Source organism: Struthio camelus, chromosome 1 (assembly GCF_040807025.1).
Source record: "Struthio camelus isolate bStrCam1 chromosome 1, bStrCam1.hap1, whole genome shotgun sequence".
Lineage (NCBI taxonomy): Eukaryota > Metazoa > Chordata > Aves > Struthioniformes > Struthionidae > Struthio > Struthio camelus.
In genome coordinates, this window is record NC_090942.1 from 199033197 (window position 1) to 199059307 (window position 26111).

The following is a 26111-nucleotide window of genomic DNA, read 5'->3' on the forward strand; positions in this document are numbered from 1 at the left end:
AGAAAGTGATTGAGGTAGTTAGTATGGATTTATGAAGGGCTTGATCAACCCCAGTAGCCTTCCACAATGAGAAGACTGTCTTGGTGGATGATGGAAGAGCAGCAGATGTTTTTTATCTCATCTTTAGTAAGGCTTTCAGAAATGTCTCCCGTAACATTTCATACACAAACTAGTGGAATATGGACTAGATAAGTGGTCAGTGAGGTGGACTGAAAACGGGCTGCACTGCCAAGGTCAGAGGGTTGTGATCAGCGGCACAAAGTCCAGCTGGAGGCCCATCACTGGTGTTGCACCCCAGAGATCAATACTGTTTAACATCTTCATTAATGACGTGGACAATGGGACAGCATGCACCCTCAGCAAATTTACAGAGGATACAAACCGAGGAGTCGTCGTCGATGCACCAGATGGTTGTGCTGCTACTCAAGGGGACCTCGACAGTCTGGCAAATGGGCAAACAGGAACCTCAGGAAGTTCAGCCAAGGGAAATGCCAAGTCCTGCACCCAGGGAAGAATAATCCCATGCACCACTACAGGCTGATGGGAGGGTGTGAAGAGGTTGTGATTCTGTGTGTAACTTTTCCTTTTTTTCCTTTTAACAGTTTATCTTTCATTTTTCACATTTTATCAGAGGAGGACATGGCCATCAAGATTCACAGCCTATAAAAAAGAGTATTATTGTTGCAAAAAGCAAATAGTCTTTAAGCACCGTTAGCATTTAATGTACTAAATAAAATAAAGTTTCAACAAGGAGAATTAGGCTTTTGAGACATTTTTAGTCTTTCACGTTCATAGGAAATTCAATTACTGCAAGTGGAAATGCAGCAAACACAAACTTGAATTAATTTACTTCTTTTTAATAGATGGTATACTTTAAAAATTTATTAGAATAGATTACCAATGGGTGTGGAAAAATATCCTTCTGTTTCTTCAGATCAAGTTTGGTTGGAGATTCATGGCTACATAAAGGTCAAGTTCTACTGTAACCCAAAGTTCAAGAGAAAGAACTAGCTGTGTTTAAGTGAAGATTTTGTCGAGGTGGGGAAAACATCGTAATTATATCTACATTATTCTATGCCTCCCTGAGAGGCATATTCAAGACTAATTTCCCTTTTCTTTCACACTATTTATCTAGTGAAATGCCCATGGCTTGCTTCAGAAGGGCAAGAGTTGTGATGCCAGGAGTATGTAGGTAGGGGCAGGACCTGAGTGCTCTTCAGGGGGTGCTCTCTTGCTTGGAACTCTACGGTCCTCTCCAGGGCAACCACAAGAAATCTGGCTGATCCATAGCTGGCACCACCTCTGCAGAGGCATCGCAGGCAGCACAGCAGCTAGCTGGGGTGCTCCGCTCTGATTTCAGCATGCGACCACCCTTTCTGTGGCACCAGCAGTGGTACTTCTTTGCTCCTTTCCTGGGATATCCACCCACTGTAATAGCACAGGCATATTCAAAGAGCTGCTGCCTCTATTGAGGACTCTTCGTACAGCACTTACAGGAGCCAGAACTTCACCTGCACAACTTTAGCCAAAAACCACCATTACGAACCTGCAAGCTGCTGTACCTGCTTGAAGTCCTACTCTGCCATTACCAGGTAAATGCCGAACCCAGGAGGCTCCGGGCAACGTTGAGGCCAAGTGGGATGGCGTCTAGTGAATTAGGGAGCCAAATGGTTTAGACAATACTTGAAAGTAGGTGACCTCTATCACTGTCTGGGATCTTCAGATGCCTAAAGGCCAATTTGTATTTCATTAGGCATAATCCCGTGCTGAAATGTGTGCTGTGTGAATACTTGGGTGGAAAGCTCAAAGGTGGGCTCATTGCCACAGTACAGTCACCTTATTATTGGACTTGACCTCCTGCCTTCAGACATATCCATTTTGTTTCACAGTCTGGGTGGTCCTGAAGTACATATTCATTTTTTTTATCTTGGCTGAGAAATGTTAGCTCTTCTAGCTCTTCATTATTTTCAGTGATATACCCATACACTTTGGGGTTTTTCTCTCTCTCTTGATCTGAACTCCTTTTGTCCGATATCACTTCAGAATGATTTATGAACTGGAGCTTCTAAAACTTTTACTGAAGCTTACTTTAGCAAATACTTTTTTTAAAAAGTTAAAAGTTTGCAGAAAGTTTTGCTTTGCTCTTTTTCTAAAATCTTAAATCTTTTCTTTGCTGCAGCTTGGCAGCTTATATGTTTTAAGCTAAAATATAGCTGAGACGCTTATGAGAACGTAACTAATAAAGGTGAATTGTTCTTCCTTAAAAGTGCTTGAGTCCCCTAAACGATCCCTTAAACATGTGTTTACCCATGCCGCCAGCATTCCTGTGCTTGGTAAAAACTGATGCAATGCAAAATAAATTGACTGCTTTCAAGGATCATTCTGAGGGTTTCATTATTTAATTTTTATTTCAGTCTGGGTTCTGTTACTTGCACAGGAAGTTTCACTTGACTTTTAGCACCTTAAAAAAATTGTAAAAACACTACTAGGGTCTTGCAGTTCTGAGTAGTGACTTTTTGCGCACAAAGAGACATTCACCTCTCTGCAGAGCCCACATATTAAATCCTATAAGATTAATATAGATTTTTATGCTGCATAGAATGTTCTGGCCTTCTCCCACAGGAACTTTCAACCTTGGGAGAAATACTTCTCCCCAAGGATATATCCTGAAATTGGTAGTATAGAATCTCAGTACAGTCCTAACGAGACAAATGTTCTTGAAATGTCATTGCCTTAACCTAATATATGTTCGGAAGACTGTATTTTGGCAAGTACAGGTACACTGACTATCTGGGGAAGCTGGATGAATGTACAAAAGTATCATTGTCTTCAGCCCCAGTGCACACTATGGCTATGTTTCAAACTGTAACGCAAATCTCAGATGATAAATGCAACAATTGTCATTTTATTTTCCAGGAAGATGAATACAGAGATGATAATGGCCAAAAAGACACTATGTATAAATCTCAAAGAGATTAATACAGCTATAATGCAATTAGGTCCAGTTTCTATGATCTTGCTGAGGAGCAACCACTCATAGATTAATAAGAGTTAGTAGCATCCTCAGGACTTTTTTTTTTTAATACAACCTTAACTGAAGAGCTGTGGGTGAGGGAATTGTCTGTCCACATGGGCGAAGTGGCCAAGGATTTTTTTGTCATTTTTGAAAACTACTTTCCTTCAATGTCTGTCCAGCGACTGCTTTAACTTCTCCTTAAAGAAAGTAGTTCTGAGAGTGCAGAGAATGGGGTTCAAGGCACTGTTTATTGGCAGAACAAATATCACTATCCAGGAAGTGATAGTGTTTAGGAAAAAATGGAAGATATTTAGTATGTTCTTTTATAGGAATGCTAAAGAAACGAACATATAAAGCCTTTGTTTTCTGTCATTTTTGCAGAACTCTACCATAATATCATTTTTACAAGAAAGGGGTTTGAATTCAAAGTTACTCATTGTGTTTCTCATTAAGCTCACGACGAGTTTTCATGAGAAGGGAAAAAAGGGAACTTTGATCAGAGTATGTCTTTTTTTCTGTCTACTGGAATTTAATAAAAGCACTAAACATGAGCTAAAGTCCATCCCTCTTTCTGATCGTGTTTAATATAAATTCAAATTCCGTACTTCAATAAAACCTGGTCATAAAACCAGCTGCAGTAATACCTATTTTTTACATGGCCATTTTAGTCAGTAGGTTTCAAAATGCCTTACAAAGAGCTGCCATTATTCATATTTCAAAAAGGGGAAACTGGAGCGCAGAGAGGTGAAGTGACTGGCTCAGAAGGCCATAAACTGAGCTGTATATAGAGCCTAGGCATCTTGAATCCCACTCTGGCCATAGTGGTACATCTTCTGAACGCTCTTATTTCAGCCATGTTTTATTTTTAACTATCTGCGTGTTACCTCTTCACCTGGCTGCACAAGTAGAATTTAGTGCCACCAATGAGGCTAGATAGGTTTTATGTTAAAACAATTGATAATGTACTACATTTCTTTAATGCCTTTCATATTATGGGAATTATTTGCTTAATTTTCTACAAACATGAGATATCCATTTTCTAGAATTATAACGGAAAAGCAGGATGCCTTTATCACAGCGCTATCACTAAGCAGCTGTAGGGTTAGCAGGGCTGCACATAGGCAGAGTAGTGATGGAGAGCTGCGAAACTGCATGACTCTTCCAGTGTTGGGTAGCTGAGAACATGCCCTGCATGTGGGAGTAGGGAGGGCCTGTGGCCTCCTCAGGACCCCCTGGAAATCGCTGCCAGTGCTTATGCACATGGAATCTGGGTTGCTTAAAAAGCCTCTTGCTATAGTTTTGTTTTCCAAATGGTCAAACTAATTAACTTATTTGTATATAATACAAGGAGATTTTGCAGCTGTAGCAGGGGACAACCTCTTCACTTGATAACTTGGGCTGGTTGTCAGATACACACACACAGATTTGAGGTGATATGCATATACTTTAAAGCTCAATTTCTGAATGGAGAAAAAGTTAAATATTTTTGGCAATACTTCCTCTCCCCCCCATACCCATGGTTAGCTAGAATTCTGCCAGCAGAGTCAGTTTGGTTTAAATGGAACCTTTAACAAAAAAAATCACTCTTTCTTAGACAGCATTATCTAGAATTTCCACCTGCAATAAGGAGAGGATTTTAATGACAAAGACAGGAATCCAGCAGATGGCATCAGTGAATACTATTCAAAAAAAAACATTGGCAACAGCAGCATCCCTGCAGATATGAATCCTTACTTCCGATGTCTGAAGGGCAGTTTTTTGAATGGAACAAAACATGCTGACATATGAAAACACTATTATGATGAAGGCTAGCAGGTTCACACCTGTGGGGAAACAAGATTCAAAGCAAAAGGCATTAAAATGATATTTCTTCTTTCCCCTTTCTCCCACCACTTTTCTATTTCATTCTCTTCTGTAATTTTATTGTAATTTTTACCAATAAACATTAATAGATACCAATTTTATGTTAGAAATGGATCCTAAATATTGTCAAGAGTCACATAGCTTGCTCACATGCCATGTGTTCCCATCTGTTACACAGTGAGATGTGAATAAGTTGAAGAAGTTACTATAGAAACAGTTAATGCACAGTATGGGTGGGCTCATGGTTCCACAGAGAGCTGGTCTGCTGACTCGCAACGCTGCAATAAATCTGAAGCAAAAAGTTCCTGTAGGACTCTATCACAATAATGAAACAATGACACATTCCCTATCAAAGTGACAAACCTGTCTGAAGCATATGTTGATATCAGATTGGCTTCTTCATTTTTGTAAAAATATCCATCCCAAATTACTGGTGGAAGAATATATGCAAAGTGAGCTGTGCGGCCGGGGTTTTAAGAGTCACCCTAGACTGGGCAGAGGAGGGCTTTTCAGAGCAGGGCTTTCAGCCCTCCATCAAATGGCAGCTTCTATTTGTCAAATATAAAATGGTCCCCAATAAATAGCTGGAAGCCATTGGAGGAGGCATTTATGTCAACATCCTAACACCCGAAAACAGGCCATTACTGAGAAGTACGGATGAAAATAAACAAAACAAATTGAAAACTACAACATAATTTTTCCTAATGGATGGGAAATTGCTACTGAAATCTCAATTGACATATGTGTTGCCTTTTTTACTTTCTATTCAGTATAATTCTAAACAAAAAACAGTTCTATCTTTTGGTATGTTTTGCCTTTTTGATATCAAGAGACAAACCTAGCAATAACGGTTAAATGTGTATGTATTGGCTACATAACCCACGTCTCAGCAAGCATGGGTCAGAGAGAAGATCATTTTGCAGCAGTTTGAATAATTTTCAATCTTTGCTGTGAGTAAGTGCTCTGAACATAACTAGTTCATACATATTTCAAACTGGGGTTTCTGCTTTTTATTGTATTTATTTCCAGTTTATTTTGTATATTTGATCAGTCATTATTCTATGCCACTATAATGCACATGAAACTTTATTTTTATAATTTCATCTCATATTATTTGTATTATCTCAGTTTGCTGCAACACAATAAAGATGATACTGAGTGGTAGTTGAAGGCTGCTGATTTCACTAATTTTTTAAAATGAAAAATTTTCAAACTATTGCACTGTGCACACAGTGCAGCTAAGTAATCGCATAACCTCACTGTTGTTATCCAAATTCTCTTCAATGTCTTCTCTTCTTCTGTGTTACACTCACTTGTGTTTTGTTAAAATTAGATGCTAAATGCTTAATGTGACAGACCCTTGTAAGCATCTGTGCAGGCAGCACCCAGCAGGTGAGGCATGGTCCTATTGTGTGCCTTTGGAAAGTATTACAATATGAACAGTAATAGTGTAATGAGTAATTATAACATGATAAAAACTAAACTTACTAAGAAAAATACCAACAGAATACCCAGAATTCAATGGGTAACAAACGCTGTTTTTTCCATAATACTTTCCAAAAAAGTTCTCATCCCAAAATGGGATTATTGCTATGAAAAATCCAGCAATCCATATAGATATAAGAATCACTGTTATCTGCGGCTTTCCAGGACGGATATTACTGAAGGCAAAGGCAATCACTAAATTCTTTTTCAAGGACATATATGTCAACAATGGGACAGAAACCTCTGTAGATAGCATGGAGATGAACTCCATGATATGACACGGTAAACTTTCCATCCACAGCACAGCATATTTTTTATACTGTTCATGGTATTTAATATAAAAAACTCCACCGAATAACAAATACACCACCATTAGACAGCACCTATTTAAGAAACGGATTTCACGGTTTGCTGAAAATAGCAATGAAATGCTTCAGGTATAGCATAATTCTTTGCTTAGCCAAACTCCAGCTGGTATACGAAAACAAATAAACTCTGTGTTTGTGGCATCAGAAGTCATGTGCTATGGGACTACACGTCCCCTGGTCATGGATAGGAGAGAGGAAGCTGGTGTGAGGATGCAGGGAAAGGAAGTGACCCCCATGAACGTACGATGCTTTGGGGCAAAACTCCCTGGCTGTAGCCAGCTCTGCAGCTTTTGTAGACAGTGGAGTGCTGAACCCCTTCACCGGCTGTATTTGGCACACAAGCATGCCTGGAGCACTCCTGCGGCACAGTGCGCGCAGCACTCGTGACTCAGACACTGCAGTGGCAGAGTGTAAGGCAGGAGCAAACTGGAGGAGTCTCAGGCAGAGTGCAGGAGACGTGGTAGGTCTATGCCACTAGAATAAGTACATGGATTTCAGACACCTTGCCACGGATTCATCTCTTCTAACTTCACATGTTCACAATATGTATCTACCAGCAAGGTGAATTCATTTTACCTGACTTCTGCCATTTACAAAACTGGTGATCTGAGTCAGTCATGCCTTGGCTGTCCTCACAGTTAGTGAAGTCAATAGATACTTCTGGGACATGATTCATCTGGCCTGTTTTAGATATCTTTTTTAGAATTAGATAAATTGCATCTTCCACTGACTATAAAGAGAACTCAAGGCAACTAGTTCATATATACACATCTGCATTGTAAGCATCTTAAGTCAGGCAAGATAAAACCTTTCCTGCATAAAGTTAATATATAGTCAGAAAGTAGAGCTTATAAGCTTGGCCTAGTTGAATTAAGAGAGGGATATTAACCTGGAAGTAATAACAGGTCTCATATCTTTTTAAAGGGCTTTTCACTAGAGAACAGTATCACGCTAACACATCATGAACTTACAAGGAGGTAGGACTCGGTCACAGCAAGTCTGAATTTGGTCCACATTATTATTGGTTCCAGGGCTCGTAATCCGAAAATGACTGCTGGACAAAATATTGTGCAACCATTTGGAAGTAATCTCATTTTCTGGATAATTATGAAATACTCAATTCAAAAATCACAGAAGGATTTATTACTTCCTATGTCAAAACAATATGATGATTTGACACACCACACAATAAATACAAACTGCAAGTAGTCTAATGCTAGCTAGCTTGGGCATAATCTTTAATACAAAATGAACAGTAATAATTAATAAAGTAAAATGTTCAAGCTTCGTAGGTTCTTTGTATACATCTTAACTATCTGAAGTCAAGGAACTGAAAGACCTTAGTTCTTTTGTTTCTTATATTCATTTAGAATATAGGAAAATGGTGCAAAATAGATAATAATGCATAACTTCTTAGTAAAATTTTCATACCAGTATGTTCACTAACTTTTGTATCTGTAATGCAAATTGAAGATACTGGAATATACATAATATTATATTATATATTATACTATACATATATAATATATAGTATTGAAGCATATATAATGTTATGTAGCTCATCGGTTTACTATAAATGTCTTTAGTATATACTTACAACATACAATTTTTATAGACAAGGTGTGCGTCTTGTTTTCTGCTTTGATAAATGATCTCATTACAATAATAAAAAGATTTCCAAACACGAAACACAATCTATGACCCACACAAATCAGAACTCTCAGAACATTGTTAGCTAAGAGGTCCTCAAATGATGAAATCCCGTCCATTAATGGTGTGCATATTTGCACATGGAGAGCATAGGAGTGCTTCCGAAACCTTTTGAAGTAGCTGAAAATAAAGAAATGAACGTGTAATACTGCTGGTCAAAGCCAATGTCACAGTTATATATCAGTTATGTAATTAGGTGCAAGGAATTAGAAGAGAAGAAAATTTACCAAAACCATTCCTAATGCCTCATATAACAGGTATGATGTATCAGGCATTTAATCAAGGGAGGATTTGTTAAGGAGGAGCTTAGGAGGTTTATAGCAGCTCATATCCTTTTGGACCCCAGTAACAAGGCTCAGCTATAATGGTTGTGGTTGCAACTGCCTCTGACTTCCTTTAGGTCAGTGTAATATGTAAATAAGGTGTTGCTATTGGTTGATACCTGACATGAGAGGAATAGCCAGGTTTTGTTTTTGGTAGCCTTTGAAGGACTTTGCTAGTCTTAATTTGTTGTCAGTGTATTCAGGCTGTTATGCTTCATGCTAAGGTGCTTAACAAGCAGATCATTTACGACCCCTTGGCAGAAGGATTTTGCCTACATTAACAGATTGTGGAATGTCTGTGGAATGACTTGAAGTTGGTAATGAACATTTAAGGACCTCAGCGTATCAGTTCTTAAGTGTCCTAATTCTCTGACCTTTATTTGAGTATAGTCTTGTATTTCAGTGGAAGTGCATTCATAAAGAAGGCTTGAGGGACAGGCTCTAATACTGTAAAGCCTGCAAGAGCATGGTTCTTTTAAAATATATTCTTACATCCTATTGATTTCTGCAAAGGGTAAACATATGGTTTAGTGTTGTCTGAGTACTTGGATTTAAGCATGTCTAACATTAAGTCTGTCTATAAACGGTGCTTTTTTATACTGGGAAACTGCTGCATAGTGACTCAGTGTTAAAGACAAAAAAGAATCAAAAATCAAATAGTTAATCCCATCCTTGTATTTATCTACAGTTCAAAACTTCTCATTTTATTTGTGAAATGCTACTGATGAATAAAAAAAAGAATATCAAAAAATAAAAGCATGAAGGGTAGATCTGCAAGTAAAATTCAAATGTGATATAATTATAACTGAAATATGTGAGCAATTATATATCAAATTTTGCATATTAGTGTGGTCCTATTGATTGCATCCACCCTCTACTGGTAGGTAGGGGGACAGGAGCTAATTTATATTTTATTTTTCAAGAAGTAGTAAAGAATGGAAGACAGTATAGAATGAGCTCTTTAGAAATAAAGTCAGAAATCTGAGCACTGCACAGTTGATCCAGATGTTTATTCATGGTGTAGGAGAAAGAAATATTTATATCTGGGAGTGATTGTAAACTGAAGACCAAAATCAAAGAAAAAAAAAAGGAAAAAAGAAAAAACAAGCTTTAAGATTTATCATCAAGAATGACCTTTTAACTATTACTTTAGAGAGAAGAAAGACATTTGAGTATATATCCTTGCTGACATTAACTGCAAAAATGTGACACTCCAAAAGCCCTTTTAACTTTAATCAGGGACTAAAGCTCAGAGGCACCCAGTATTACTGACATGTCACTGTGGCATATTGTGAAGGGACAAGTTATGTTTTATGACAACAAAGTAAAATGGCTATATAGTACACATTCTGTCTTCTCTATAAACATATGTGGCTTTTATTCATGTCCAAAATATAACCACTTTTCTCTTTCAAAATTCGGTTCTCATTTTTGGTGCACTTGAATGAGATTTTCTACTTCTGTCGGGTAGCCTTAAGGCTACAGTATCTCCAGGCAAGTGAGCAGCGTTGCATTTATCCTATTTCACCCAGGAAAAAATGTGCAAAAGCCAGAAAAAAGAAGTGGTGTGATACAATACAGAAATGAGGGAACTAAATGAGAAGCATGTTTCTTTTCTCCTCTTTCTTTAAAATAGTGAAACATTTAATCTGTTGTTGCAGAAATTGGGCTCCCAGTTGATATAATATGGAAAAGCAGCGCACTGGAACTGTTTTGCATTTGAACTCATTTTTAAATAGTAAAAGTATCATGGTATCTTCTCTTATTCTGCATATGTACATGTTGGAGAGAGTCTTCATATCTTGAAACATTCTTGTATTTATATTTGGAATCTCAATCATTTCCAGGTCTCTGGAAAATATGTTATGTCATGATCTGTAAACAAATTATATGAAACAGGGCTTTCTGTTGTTATCACATCTGGAATTACACAAACAAGTATTCTTCTTAAATCACAGGTTTCAAAGAAACTCTTTTATGGCAAAATCCATATATAATCAGTAAGAATGATCCTACTACTTTCCATCACTTAGAGCTTTTTAATGAAATGGATATGCATTCAGCCTGAACTCCCTTTTTAGTTATGCTATGCAACAACCGATGCGATATCTATTAACAGAAGCACAAGAAGTGAGTTGCAGAGACAGTTTTTTGGTCTCAGGTCCTCAAGTGCTGAGCTCAGCTGCTCACAACCCCTAAGAGTGCCAGAGAAGCACATGAAGCACATGAAGAAGAGAAGAACATTAATAATGGGCAGGTGTGGCATGTTCACAGCAGATGTAGACTGCCTTACACAAGGAAAGGGAAATGCTGAGAAATGCTGAGCACTCAGAAATGTTAGTACGGAGAGCCATGAGGCAACCCACTTTGCCCATGTAGCATGCCAGCGAGAAAGCACAGGGTGTAGAGGTGCAAGGCAGGCAACCAGAGGGCACCTGTAAGCAGAAAAGTTATATAGGGTTTTGGTTTCTATTTTGTTGTAATACAGACAAGAGCAGGACAGAAATGGGTGCCCGTAACTATCTGAACAGATCCTGAGGAAATGCTAATGGCAATTAAAAATAATAGTGAAAACAAAATACTGGAGAAATAAAGCACTCCTGTCTGTGAAAAGGATTTCAGTGGGACTTGCTGACTAGGGAGGACACACACTCCATACAGGGAAACAGGCTATTAAATATCAGTAAAAACAAAAGGTCTTTGTAATATTTTCTATTAAATGCATGCAAGCAAAACCAATACTGGCCTTAAAAGCATTCAACTTGATAAAAATCCTAATGGTGACAGAGCCATGAAAGGATTCTTTGTGTACTTGAATATATTCAGTAAGGATTTCCTGAAATGTTTGAAAGCAAGTCTTCATTCTGCAGCAAATTCAAATTCAGTGTCAGGAGTGCATGTTTTGTGGGGATTAGCAAATCCAGTTAAGCCAGAAACAGCAACATAACTTCATTAGTTAATATATTTGGCTATAATGGAAAAAGTAAAGAAGCCATTTTAATGGTTTATTTGATTAGCTGTGATGCAAACAGGCAGAGAATAAACAAAGCAACCTATAGCCACCTGACAGAGATGAAAACGCATATAGAAACCTACTATATTAAGTGTGTTCATTGTAGTAGACGCTCAGTACAGATACTGGTCTGCAGCTTATTATTTTCACCTCTCCAATTGGACAATAGCTTTTCAAGAGATTATATTATATTCATTGATGATATTAAAAAAAAAAAAGTGTGTTAAATACTAGAAAAGTGGACAGGAGTTGAAATCTTATCAAGGCTGTTCTAGTAACATGAAAAAACAAAAACCTAACTATTCTATTCATAAGATGCTCCTGGCATAACCTGAAACTGATTCAAAGCAATGGCAAGACAGTGTACAAATGATACACTTTGATCGCATTTTAGAAAAGGGAATCACAAATAAACCAAAAAGAAAAAAAAAAAGAAAAATTACAGAGTCAGGTGATCTGTTTAGAAGCAAGGCACTTAGGTTGTCAGATTCGTTTGGAATGAATGTGGTGAAAGGAGAAAAGTTATCCATTCCAAAGAAAATGCATCCACAATTCCAAATATGGTTTGGAAAGAACATCTTAATCTGGTAGGATGGGAAAGAAAGGTCTGAATTTAAAGGCACCAAAAGAAGAAACTGGTAATGGCTTCTGCATTTGTGAAGAATACCAGAAACAGACCAGCAAGGAGCCTGTGACAATTGTGACAATGAACGTAGCATCTAGCAAGGCCTTATAGCCAATATAGTGTTATTATGGCTGTGTCAAGAAGACCATAGGAATGCTTATGTTAGATATAAGATTAAACCCCAAGCTATAAACCCCAGAACTTTGGCCCTAGGGCAGACAATCATTTGAAAAGTAATCCAAGACCACGAATCTCTGTATTTCCAAAGATCTACTCCTGCCTCAGCTATTCACAGAATCACAGAATCACAGAATAGTTGAGGTTGGAAGGGACCTCTGGAGATCATCTAGTCCAACCTCCCTGCTCAAGCAGGCTCCTCTAGAGCATATTTCCCAGGACTCCTAGCACCCACTGAAGACACCTTATGAAATTAAAGTCACTTAATTAAGGCCTTTTGTCCTTGTAATTAGAGGAATTGATGTGTTGTTTGCTTCAGTTCTAGGAAGCTACAGGGGAGATTCTATTGCACAAGAATTTCAAATTTTGAGGATGAGACTGAGATTTGGTCTGGCTCTTGTTCTGGCCTAAGCCAAGTGACATTCTTTCACTTCTTTTCATGAGATTTTAACTTCAAAAATTCTAGTTTTGGATTATATACTGCCTATCCCATGAAATAAAAATGCCTGTCATCCTGTCAACATGGCTTCTGGAGAAATGAATGATTACTGAGATCATTTTGTCCTGGTTAGTTCTAGCCGAGCTAGATTTTTGGAGGTTGACATTATGTCTATCTTATATTCTTTGTTCCTGTATTACATGTTCTGAACTGAATAGGTAGATCAGACAATCATTTTGACAGGCAGGCAGGTGGTACCATTACATTGGCAGTAACATATCTATCACAGTTAATGTGCTCTCAGATTAAAAATAACTGCACTTTTCCTAGCTGGCCAAGCTTTATATAGCAGCAGTGCACATCCCATCCATATTTCAAAACAATGTCCTGTCATATGATTACTGTCTTGCTACTGTGGTGGCTTATGGACTAGAATATTGATAGTAACAGTTACATTTGCTGAATTAATTCTGTGTATAATACTGAAACAAAAGGCTGTAATGCACTTCAGAAAGAATCTGAAAGGAAAAGTTAGTCTGGCGCAGGTGCTACATGACTGATTCACTTATCCATCAAGAATAATTTGAGTTCCTGGAGTATCTGAGACATCCATGTGGAGTTGGCTGGTACTACACAGGACCTAGAGGAGGTCCTGGCCTCTTGGATGAGCAGCTGATGGACAGGTGGGATAGATATCCAAGGGCAGCACAAATGACACCAGGCACCCATATGTGGGCAGCTGAACAAGCCAGTGGTCAACACAATCAGTGAGATGTGGCGAGTAATTCATCTCACTGTAGACAAGGCTTTTGGTTAGCTCAATCACTCTCCAGACTGTGTTTTGAGTAGGGCTTGATTCACTTACCTGATCATAGGCATCTAGTATTGCTGGACATATCCTGCGGTATCTGAGATATCTATGTGGGCAGGCAGATAGGACACAGGACCTATGGGAGACCACAGCCTTTCTGGACTGGCCAGCTGGAGCTGGCTGGAGGCCAGCTAAAATACTTTAGGGATCTCACATAGCACTAGACATCTCGCCTGTGGCACTGAGCTAATCTCCTAAATTTCCTCTTACTATAAGGGGAGCTTGAGACACCTTGCTCACCTTGCTACCCTTGGCCACTTACGTACAGCGGTCTATAAAGAGGAGTGGAATACCCTATATATTGACTTTCTCATATACTTAAACACCATCAATGTTTCTCAGTGTGGCACAGGAGAAAAATATCAAACAATGCATTGCAAGAAAGCTATTAAGAACAATTCACGGGTAATATCAGCTCCATTTTGAATTATCTGAGTATTTCCAGTGAAAGCCTGACTTTTGCTCAAAGAATGTTATGAACATTCATATTCAAGCCATTTCTCTTTTGCCTAATACAAGTAGAGTGAATTGAGACTCAGGTATTTAAAAACAACATTTGGTTCTTCCTTTGAACAGATTTTCAAGAAAAAGTCATATAGCACAGGATGGCGATTAATTTTTAAAAAGGTGATATGCTCTTGCTTTTCAACCCTGAATCCAGTGAATTTAGATGTTCTTTCAGATGACTGTGAATCTTCGCAGGGAGCCACACACATGTACCAGAGAGCAGAGTGATCCAAATTAGAGAAAAAATAAGAAAACTTTTGAATTCAAGCTTAATGTAAAACATTTAGTTTAAAAAAATAAAGTAGCTGAATTATCAGTCCTGTTAAGTCATTATTTTATGAATCACCTCAAATAAAAGTTTATTGAGGTTCTAAAAGACTTGTTACTATTTATTTATGTCCTTCTCATCTGCGCAAGAACCATAGCTGTGTTTGTTATATAATTTGTTCTTTTTTAAAGCATTTTGATTGTTCCTAGGCTCACCATTTATGAACAGCAGCAAAATTTAGTGAACTGTATGGCTGTAAATTGTGTATTTTGGCCTGCTGCCTCAGTGTGTTGAGCTGAGAACAGAAATTAAAAGTACATTCAGCATCTCATAGAATGATGATCAATACTTCACATGCCTTCACATGCCTGATATTATTTAGTGTACTATGTTAGTAAAATATTTCAGTTCTTACTTACAATGAGTGAAGTTGCTGAAGATTTTTCAGTTGATTCTCACAGAGGTGAGAGACTAGATTGAAAGACAGATTGCTACAAGAAATCAACACTGTTTCTTACTTCAAGAAAAAAAGGCAAGCTAAGTTGTGTTTTTAAAATTCAATGAGGAACTCTCATTTATAACTTTTCAGCTTTTGTAAATACTTCAGGTCTTTAAAAACGTAATGCAGTAATTCTGTAATCAAGTTGCTGGACAGATCCCTTAGAGAAAAACAGAGAACAAGAGCAATCAGTTTCATCAGCAGTGTTCCACTCATGCATTTTAACACACAAACTCGAAGAACTCCAAGACAAATTTTCTCCGTTTTTATGGGCAAGGAGGCATGCTATCTTACTTAACATTTTAACAGCAGAAAAATCATCTTTTATCATTACTTCAGTTCATCCAAAGCTTTCTTGCTCTAATTTTATGCATAAGTCACTTTGAAGTCAGCCACTACAGGCACTGATGTTCAGTGGCCGCTAAACATGGATCTTTTAGCTCTGATTCATCATAACTAATTCAGCTGAGGTATCTAATTTGGGAACCTTGTTGCCCAAGAATTCTCTATAATTTATGAACTTAATCATTGTTGAGAGGTGAGATGAAGCAAGTTCTAATTACATAGATGTGAAGTTTTTGCATTTAATATAGGTAGAATATGAAAAAAACAAACCAAAAAAGCCATCAAAAATCCCTTGGTAAATTCAGCAATGAAGATTGGCATTAGTGAATGACCTGTTCATTTCCTGGGAGTTTTCACCCAGCAAATCCAGTGCCTTTAACAAGGAACATTAGTTATCAGTCTCCTTCAATAGCTTGTAACAGCCTGTTCCAGTCACTCATGTCATTGGAGTTACTGACAGCTCCCCTTCTCCTTTAAGCTTTCTCTTATTTTCTAGGTTTCTATACCTTCTGCAGCCATTTTATGCTTCTGCCTAAACATGTCATGCCAATTAGTGAGGTAACCAAACACCAGATGCTGGGTGACTACTTTATATGCAGATGAAGCTAATGCATACCTGCTTATCCCTGGGGGGGAGGGGGGGGGGAAGTGGCAGTCTCAAACCTTAGAATAGTTTCCTAAGTTCCCCATACAGCTGATGGGAAGAAATTGGTTCACCTCCAAAGCATAGCAGGGTTGCACGGTTGCCCTACGTATCGTTCTGTAGGTTGTACAGAGAACCTAGGTACCCACAGCGAGTGATTCAAAAGAAGTTTAAAACGTAGCATTGGCCCCAAAGGAACTAAATGAAACTGGGCTACTCTAGCTGTGGAAAAATTATATGCCTAGAAGGGAGTGAGCCTGATTCTCACCTGGATGCAGAGAGACCTTCTTTTTCTGCCCATGTGTTTTGGACTGTGTCTATTGTAAAAAACAGGAGGTCTTATAATCAGAACAATAAGGTTCCTACTGTCCTACTACTACCTATAGCTCTCTCTTGCCCGGTGTCTTTCTGGCCTGTGCTTGTGATTCTGCATGGCCTCCTGGCCTCGCTTTAACAGGAAAGGTGAAATACACTCACAAATTATAGATTTGTAGTAGCTCAAAGTCTATAATATAACATAGATTTTGAAAACTCACAGTTCACCCAAATCTTTTAATGAGGAAAAGGTATTTGCAGGCACCAAGTGAATTTGATTTTCATGAAGAAACCTGTAAGGTAAAATATATATTAGAATAAGTATTTAATTATTCACTTTAATATAGACTTAGTAATTTCATGTTTTAGTACAACTACTTAGCTTTTTACTTTTCCTAGATGTATGAGAAGTTACATAGGGCCCTAGTTAATTTTTGCAAGCTGTAACAGGGTCTATTATTGTAGTCAATGTAAAAGAAACCTACGCAGGGCTAGAACTATCCTTAACTTTAATTAAAGTAAGCAATAAGTAGTAAGCAACAAGTAAAAGAGTAATACAGAATTTTATTTGATTAAAGGCCCTGGGATTTGCTGTCCAGATAGGAATTTTACATGTTCAAATTTAGATTTCTTGCTCTTGTTCTGCCTGAGTTTCATACAGCCCTACTTTAGGGAATTCTGTTTCCTCATTGATAAAACATCACATGTATAACACCAAGGAACATTTCGTACTTCTTAGTCTACAGAATTTCTTCTTTGTGAACATGATCCTCTTTCAATCTCTATTTATCCTGTCCTGTGTAATTATACAGGGATATAGCTGAATTTTAAAAAGATAGAATGTTATTACCATATACCCATATATTTAATTTTATCAGGAACAAGACTCTCTGCTCAGGTTTCCTGCATGGAGAAAGTACACTCTGAAAGAGGTATAGGTTCAACAAAAAAAAATATCTGCAGGTTGAAATGTAGACACTCTATACTGTTTCTGCTTTGTGTTCAGAACGCAAGTACAAGGACTCAGCGGAGTTTAAAGAGCACCGGGGTGCTCGTGATCTGATCACAAGGCAGAAATAATACAGTATGCCTATTTTGTTTCTTGGAACAAGTGATATCGTGACAATTGCCAAAACGTTCCATACAATAGTTTAATTAATTATAAAGCACACCTTGACAAAAGCACAACTATTTTGATTAGAGTTTATAAATTGAGACATCCTGTGTTGAGCATTGTGAGTTATACATATTCAAAAGGTTTTAGTTGCTTTAATTTTATACTTTTTTTTTTCACTTACAATACAGTGAGCACATCACATTCCAGGTAAATGGTATTAGTTAAGGCGTTAATACAGTTGCCTTCAAAATCCCTAAAAAAAAAAAGAAAAAAAATCAAAGTGGTTTTATTCACGGATTGTATAATAATTTCACAGAAGGGAGTTTAAGCTCTGGGCTCATCTTGTTTTTCTGGAACTTCCTTTATTTATTTCTTCCCAAATTAGCCCCAATTTATTACCTAGATTCTGAACATGAAGGTAAATATCAAACAAAGCAAATTATGCCTTTTACTTCATTGTGATTTTGTTTCTGTTTATGGCCCAACCCACCAACCCATTCCCTCCTCCTGCCTCATTGTCTCCCTATTTCAGCAATAATAGGCCAATACACATGGCATTTCTTAGGTGGAGTCTGCATACTAGAATAAACAGAGAACATTAAGTGGAGATTTTACATTACATTTTTTTTTCTTTTTCTTAGAATGAAGTAATATTTTAATATATGAAAGAATGCTACATTGTTACTACTTTTCACGCATAGACCTTGGGGGAAAGCTATTTCAGGTAGCACATTTTGTCCCTGGTTTTACTCAGTCTACTTGGAGGATGCTCTTAGGATAGAATAGTTTCCCAAGAGCTGGGGTGTGTAGGTTATGACTAATGAAAAGGCAGTTACTGAATTACTTAAGATAAACATATACTTGCAGTAACTGATGTTGTTTTCAATGGAAAACCAAAGTGAAAGACAGAATTTTGCTAAACTCATGAGAATCGTGAGAACAAGAAACAGCTGTAAAGATTTATGTTGGCAGATAACTGATATTTTTCAGATTATCATTTGAAATATGGTGAAATTCAGCTTTCACGGTTATACTTTATTAGATTGTCACACCCTTAAAAGTAGCCTGATCTAACAGAATAAACAAATATGGAAAAGATCTATTTATTTATCAAAGGCAACTTTTGCATAATTTACTTACATCCAGTTAATAAGAGGCATTTGAGTACAGATTTTCTTGGGAAGAGATTCAAGTGAATTGTTTGTCATTGACCTTCATAAAATAAAACATGGTTAATAAACAGACAGTTTATCATACTTTATGACAAAATACGTAAGTATAACAAAGATATGAAAATGTCAGTTTTTGAGAAAAGCAGTCGGGATTAGATTTAGTTACATTACTTTAGAATTTGAGGTAAATCTAGATTTTATAGAAGCTACACAAGAAAAAAGATTTGTTAAGTTGACAGTAACAAATCATAGGACAGGAAATTATCTTTTGATGCTAGCTTATTAATATATTTTATTTTTAAGCAATGACTACACTGAATGACTGAGAAAGATGCTAAATTGACCAACCTGAAAAAAGCTGTCTATTGAATTATTTACATTCTCAGTACTGACACTGTGGGTTTCTGACACACCCTATGGCCTTCCTCAGTCTCCTTCTGGTGGGAACAGGTAACGGTGGAAAGTTTCCCCCGTTTGTTTCAGTGCTGGCTCTGCGGAGTCTCATCTGAAGGCTGCTGGAGCCACCTCTGATGACAGCCACTGCCTACCAACAGCCACTGCCTACCAGAAGCTTGGCTGAGACACCTGACTCATTGGATCATCACACAAAGGTTTTCATCTCTTCTGCCCTGAACCAATGAATTAGTAGTGAAATTTTTGTTTTCCATTAGCAAAACCCAGTCATTTATCTCCCTGGATACTATTAAAAACAACTGTTACATTTTCTAAGAAAATGAGATCATACTTTTCAGGTGCCAGTTTACTTCATGAGGATGGCAGAAAGAGCTTATAGAACTTAACATCTTCTCCTTCCTACATATCATAAGCTTCACCTGATGCTGATTTTTCTGTTACAGTCATCACAGCAATATCTGTGTGGAGAACTGTTTAAGTGCTTAAAAACTACTTCTGTTTTCTAAATGCATAGGATAGGTTTTTCTCCTGATTGTATCCAAGAACTTTCAATTGAGACTGTGAGTTTCTGGTAGGCATTCTGAGAAAAGAGATATGGCTGTGAACAGTTTTACAGATTTGAGGATGTACTTTAATAGAAGCATAGTAAAGATCATCATAGCAGGAAAGATGCAAATCTGAATCTAAATCTGAATTCAGACTGTTTAAGTATGGGGAGCTGACAGGTGCAGTTCCTTCTTGAAGATGTTTGAAAGTTTTAGCAAAAAAAAAAAAGAACTTAGAGGGAAAAAAAAGAAAAAAAAGAAAGCTACATGGGTATTGAACAATACCAATATGAAAATGTGCAAGAGTAATATTTACAGAAAAGAAACAAATACTTTAGCCCAGTAAATAGCTTCTTTGAAATTTTTACTATTGGGTTATGATCTAGAATTCTGGAAAGAAATAATAATTTATTATATCAACAATCCTTATGAAAAAAAATGAAAAAACACCTCAGGTGAACAAGTCATGAGGAAGCTAAATGACAGCTTCTTCTCTGCAGTTCCAAAGTAGCTAGACCTAGATATTATTTCCAGAAATTAAAAGGTAGTCTCTGTAACAACGATAAGGAGTTGCAAGCTGTGGTAGTCTTTCACAAGCTTTTGTGCAGAGAGCCACTTACAAACATAGATTTACTGCTTTCTTCCTTCCTTTTTAGATCTATAGCATATACATACGTTACCAGTGATGAGGAGTGCTTTTTCAAATGAAGAGAAAACCAGTACTCACAGCCATTTCAATTTGTATAGATCTCTGAATAGCCCAGGTTTCAAACTAGTAATACAATTATGACTGAGACAGATACCTGTTGAAAAGAATATCATACTGAAGCTACAATAATGCTGTCTAAAAGCTGATGGACTAACTTTAATAGGAGGGAGTAGAAAGCTTTCAGACAATTGATGAGAACAACCAGAAAGATAAAGGAACTAGGGCAAGCAATATTTGGTTTTAAAATGCTGAGTGAAAGCATTTTAAGGTTTCTAGCTCATAAAAGGCTGTCTGTTACTGCTAGGGCAATAGCATTTGACTTAATCTTCTTAATATTTTATATTTGGATGATAGTGGGTAAAGCATTATAAAAATGTGCTTTTATGAATAGTTTTGGACTGCACAGGGCTGGATGTTTTTTGCTAGGATTCAATGAATAACCTTTGCCTAGGTCTTACACATATCCTTTTTAAACTAAGACAGACATAATAAAAATGCTTTGTGTTTATATACACTAATCTATCAAAATGCCAATAACTATTTTTTATTCAAAACTTGATAAGGAACCTGAAAAATTAGCCTAATTTTCAAAGGCGCTGAGCTTGTATCAGCTGTTAGAAGTAGTAGAGGTACCTGAATTTTGAGAAATACTGCCTAATGATAATGTAGAAAAAAAACTGGCCAGTGTGCTTTGTGAACATCAACTACTGAGGCTCTGTCAGGTAAACATACTCAATTAAGTTTATGATGGGTGGATAGTGGTACAAAAAGAAGTTCCATACACCACACCATAGGGTTCCACACCATGGGGTGTGTCTTTGCCCCAAAGTACAAGTAGAGTAGTAGTGGGAGTTAAAATTCAGGAAGTGCTCACTTCTAATATATTTCTCGAGCTACTGGAATACGCTGAATAGTGATTGAATGAGTGTTTGAAGGGATGAAGAGTAGTTGTGATTTCCCCTTTTTGTCGAATTATATGAAAAAGCAAAATAGTTCCCACAACTTCTGAAGTTTGCATAGTCCAAAGAATGCTTTCCTTGATATTGTTTGAATGCAATTATGTTGTAGAAATCTGGTACGGATAGGATAAGAAGACCAGGATAATCATGCTTCATTGACTTCTTAGAATTGCAGATGTTTCATAATCCCACATTTATCCCCTTCTGCCATTTTAAGCTCACTGCTAAATTAATGCCTGGTGTAACGCCACTGAAGTCAAATTCAATATTTTCCACCAGAACAGAATATTCTCATGACTTCTTTTGAAGCTGTTCTATGTCTGCCTCCAGGGTGGGTCTTTTCCCATTTCTTGATTACAGTTTTGGAACAGAAGATGGTAGGGTATACAAAGAAGATATGAAATAGAAAGCACTGGAGGCTGGGGAGAAAAAACAATACTATTCCAGACCACAGGTATATTATTTTGAATTATGAACAATTGTTAGTCGTCCTTCTTGGCACACTTATATCAACGTAGATTGCACCTGATGATGCATCTCAGCTGCAATTAGTGTCATATATATTTTGATTAAATAAAATTGGTTCTAGCACATTTGGTTTGCCCATTTGGTTCTTGCCCATTCTTCAAATTTTACATTATATCTTGAAGGCTGCTAATCTGTTCTGGATGGAAAGCAGTTTGAGCTGTCATTAGGAACTGTCTAGTAAAAGGTATATAGCATAAAATAAAAATCAAGAGCTAAACTCAGATACTGCATACTTAGGGGATTTGTGGGGATTTATTTTATGCCTAGTATATGAATTCTTACTCTTGGAGCTGTCACTGTTTTCTCATATAGATGACATACCTGCTAGTTTTGTATGCATGCCTTAATACCGTAAGAATCCATCTGAGAAATGCCAGGTACAGAGCACATTGATTTTTTATTAGCAACAGCTGTATTTAAAAAGAGCACAGTTCATTCTGCCTCACAATGTGATATATACAAATGTTTCCCTTCTTTGTAACTTGGTGAAGGGCAGACTGGTTCCTGCAGGAACTAGGAGAAAGCTGTCTTGAAAGCTCTCCAAGTCAAATTTCAATAAAAAGGCCATCTTACTATACAAAGACCATGGAAGACACCACCCAGCTTGAAAGAATGTACCAGTGGTCTATGAGAGGACTGACTACACAGAACTTGCCATGTTTACAGCTTTTTGCATAATTTTGCAATTTGTTTCTGTGGTAGCCTAGCAAAGAAAAAAGGAAAGAATCGAAAAGGTTGCATCATTTAACCTTTTAAAGCAGTAAGTTGCAGTTTCACCACAAAATGGCAGTACTACTTATTAGACAAGCTTATTTTCTGCTTACTTATTTTTCTGTTCCAGGGAGAGAGCAGATCTCTGTGTATTGCTTACAAAACTGCCTGCATTCGTGTACATTTGGCTAGATGGAGAGGCCAACATGATCAAAACATCAATTCTGAAAGCAAATGCAGTGCTATATTGTTAAAAAGGTGATTACCGAGGTGATGGTATGTTGATTGTATGCATTCCATATACTCCCGTGTCCATTCAATATTTTAATAAACGGTCAAGATACTCACATTTTCTTCACTTCTGTATACTTGCTGAAAACTTCATGTGGAAGAAAATGGATCTGGTTGTGTTTAAGTGCCACAAAAAAAATTTGTAACAAATATTTGAACTAGGTCTAGGTCTTAATTGGTCAGTGCTGCAACTTTCAAAAAGTAGACCTCAGATCTGGTTGCAACTGACAAAGGGTCAGAGCCTGAAAAGGGCTTTGGGTGCATTATATTGCCTGTGAAGCCTGGGTAACCTCAGCTTCCCCATCATCAGTTCTTGCTCAAATCCTGACCACAGGCTTGAGTGCCCTCCCAGGGTTAGCTGAGAGAAGACAGTCCTCTCTTTGGTCTCTTTGAAAAGTAAATGTACTTGACAGTTGAACAAGCTAGCTGAAGGCCAACAAACTTTAAGTACTACTCTTTTAAATATTCTCTTTACTTCCGTCATCCAGATTTATCTTTGAGAATTTCTCAAACTAACAAGTATTCAGCCTTATGTAAATTTTGACAACTTGTAAAACAGGAGCTGGCAACTTGAAATAGTGAGCTGTCAGTCATCGTTAAGAACCAGTAATCCTGAACTTCCCTTTTCAGTAACTTCAGTAAATTTTGGTCGTTGCCCATTACCCAACTTCTGGCTGCAACCAGTGATCTTTAGTGAGCGGCCTGGGGCTGACAGACGTTAAGCAACAGGAATGACAAACCCACAGAACAGCATTCAACCAACCTATTTGTAAACACCTACAGTACAAATATCCACATCTCAGCTAATGCCCCAAATTCTCTTTAGAGCACAGAAGTAAACATGTTCTGTGTGCAATTCATATCACCTGTGTTAGGTGACTGATTTACACTATTGACACATATATTTGGTCAGATGAATCCCACCCTGGAGTGAACCTGGTAGCAAAACGCTCACAGCATTCACTACATCCTTAAATCACTTTGTACGCCTACAGTGGGTTGGCTTATTCTGCAATCTCTGTTTGAAAACAGAGGGTCCATATTTAGTAGTATAGAAGTATGCAAAGCATGTTTCGTCATCTCTTTGTTTCTAAAGCAGCTTTATGTCTGAGAGCAGAGGGAGCTCTTCTTATGGGAGGGTTACGTGACTTGAAACAAGTGGAACAGACTTTAAATTAACAGCAGCACATTCTAGTTCTGTTTCCATGCAGCTGCAACCTTCTGGGTATTGGTGGAGACCTAGGAAATGGAATGAAAGATTTCTTGACTCTATGTCATACATATCGGTGGCCAAGCACTTCTGATCAGATGGAGGGTCACTTTGAGATCTTTTCACAGAAAGGGATTGGACATCTAGATGCAAATTCCCACCCAGAATTACCTTAGTAAAGCTCAGTTATCAGGAAGGCTATAAACACTGAAGCTGCACATCCTGGGACTGCAGTGCTTTACACATAGTGAAAGCAAAGATAAGTCACACATAAAATAAATTTGAAATCCTGCTCTTCATAAGTAGGGACCATCAAGATAGGGGTAAGCAAGTGAAAAACAATATGTGCTCAAAGTACATATATATATGTGTATGTGTGTGTATGTTTGTGTGTGGGTATGTATACATACCCATACGAATATGAACATCTCAGAACAGTTTCCACTGGAGAATGCAGATTTCTTAAAGTCACAACACTTCACAGAGAAACTGGATTTTAGTGCAGACCAGAGGGGACACAGTAGCTAAACTTGCCACTTTCTTGCCATGACACTGTCCTTGCTTTTTGGGATTCCATGCAAGGGCATTTTAGATACCCTAACTTGGCAGTCCATCGGGAGAGCTGTCTCAGAGCTGCAATACTTTGACTGAGCTTAGGCTTTTGGGCTGATGACTCTTCATCAGTAGGCAAGAAAACTATTTTAGAAGGAATCAACATAAATCACTTCAAGCTTTTGAAATCTTTTTTAAAAAAGCTGTTTCACAGAGAAGCCTTTCTTTTTTCCATTGTTCCAGAGTGGCATGTTGACTTTCCAACCAACCAACTTTCCAAAGTTTCTAAGAATTTAATTACCATTATCCTGCAATTCGATAAAGCAGCAACCTGCCACTAGCAAGTACATTCCACACTGCATTATTTTGTTCTGCTCGGGTGTGCATATACAGAACTCTGGGAAACTAAAGAGGTTCCCTGAGCTGATCTAAAATTCCAGATATCTCTATAATTATTGCAAATACATACAAATATGTATACATATATGCAGCGAAAAGTCTTAAAAGTTTAAAACAGGTTAAGGATACAAACAGTATCCTTTAGTGCATTTAGGATTAAGTCAGAATGGCAATGAAATTAAAAGACAGCAATTACTTACAGCATTCTTCTGCTAAATCCAGTTAATTAGGCTTTCCATGAACCATATCAAAGATACTTGCCCATCCACTATTATCTCCTGTAAAAAATATTAGCATTTGTCAGCCTTACTTTAAATTGTTTACCAGCTTTTAAATGAAAACCAGAACAAAAGGTGAAAGACGGAGAAGGAGAGGGAGGGAAATCTAAAGCTGAGTTGATGCAAAATATTATTAAAAGATGTGTTTACAAAAATAACTGAATATTAAAACGGAATGATTAATATAGCAGAGAAACTCATACTGCAGTATATGGTACAGCATGGAGAGTTAGAAAGGAATTGCAGTGAAAAGATGAAAAATCTATATGAAAATGGAAATTTATCTAGGACAAGGTTGAAAGACTTAAAGTGACTCAGTGGGAAAACAGAAAGATTGCACCAGACTCAATGAATGAATACACATGGAGACCTCAAAGGCAAGACTTGGTGGTCTTTCATTATTGAAAATAATGAAGACATATCATGACTGAAATAGCTAAATGAACCAGCAATTTTACAAGTTATATGAGATTAGAGAGGAAATCAGTTAAAATTTATCAAGCATAGAAAATTATTCTGAATAGATTGGAAGAAGGTGGGAGTCTCTCTTACATGTGCAGAATATCAGCCTTTGGAGTAATCACTGTTGGTACACCAGGGTGTGGTTTGGAGCTAGTAACAGCATGAGTACACAGGTGAATGGTAAACAGAGAAGGTGCAATGTGGAAAGTCATCAAAACAAATGAACACATCCAAAGTTAGTAGCTGAGAAATGATAATAATGAAGAAGGAAAGAAGCATAGGGAGGTGGTCTGTAAT

At 37.4% G+C, this 26111-nt stretch overlaps 1 protein-coding gene across 1 annotated transcript in view; it reads right to left on the reverse strand.

The window, feature by feature from the left end:
* Positions 1 to 301: 301 nt before the first annotated feature.
* The window catches only part of RXFP2 (relaxin family peptide receptor 2), a 33797-nt gene continuing 7987 nt past the window's right edge, over positions 302 to 26111 (reverse strand). The window contains 19 exon segments of the mRNA XM_068933088.1: positions 302 to 442; positions 3090 to 3158; positions 3160 to 3311; positions 4627 to 4839; positions 6368 to 6747; positions 8326 to 8562; positions 10545 to 10616; positions 15085 to 15156; positions 15235 to 15324; positions 16689 to 16760; positions 17766 to 17837; positions 18725 to 18796; positions 19933 to 19947; positions 20049 to 20105; positions 20443 to 20510; positions 21421 to 21496; positions 22971 to 23043; positions 24048 to 24152; positions 25275 to 25352. Of these exon segments, the coding sequence (XP_068789189.1) occupies positions 302 to 442; positions 3090 to 3158; positions 3160 to 3311; positions 4627 to 4839; positions 6368 to 6747; positions 8326 to 8562; positions 10545 to 10616; positions 15085 to 15156; positions 15235 to 15324; positions 16689 to 16760; positions 17766 to 17837; positions 18725 to 18796; positions 19933 to 19947; positions 20049 to 20105; positions 20443 to 20510; positions 21421 to 21496; positions 22971 to 23043; positions 24048 to 24152; positions 25275 to 25352 (2114 nt within the window).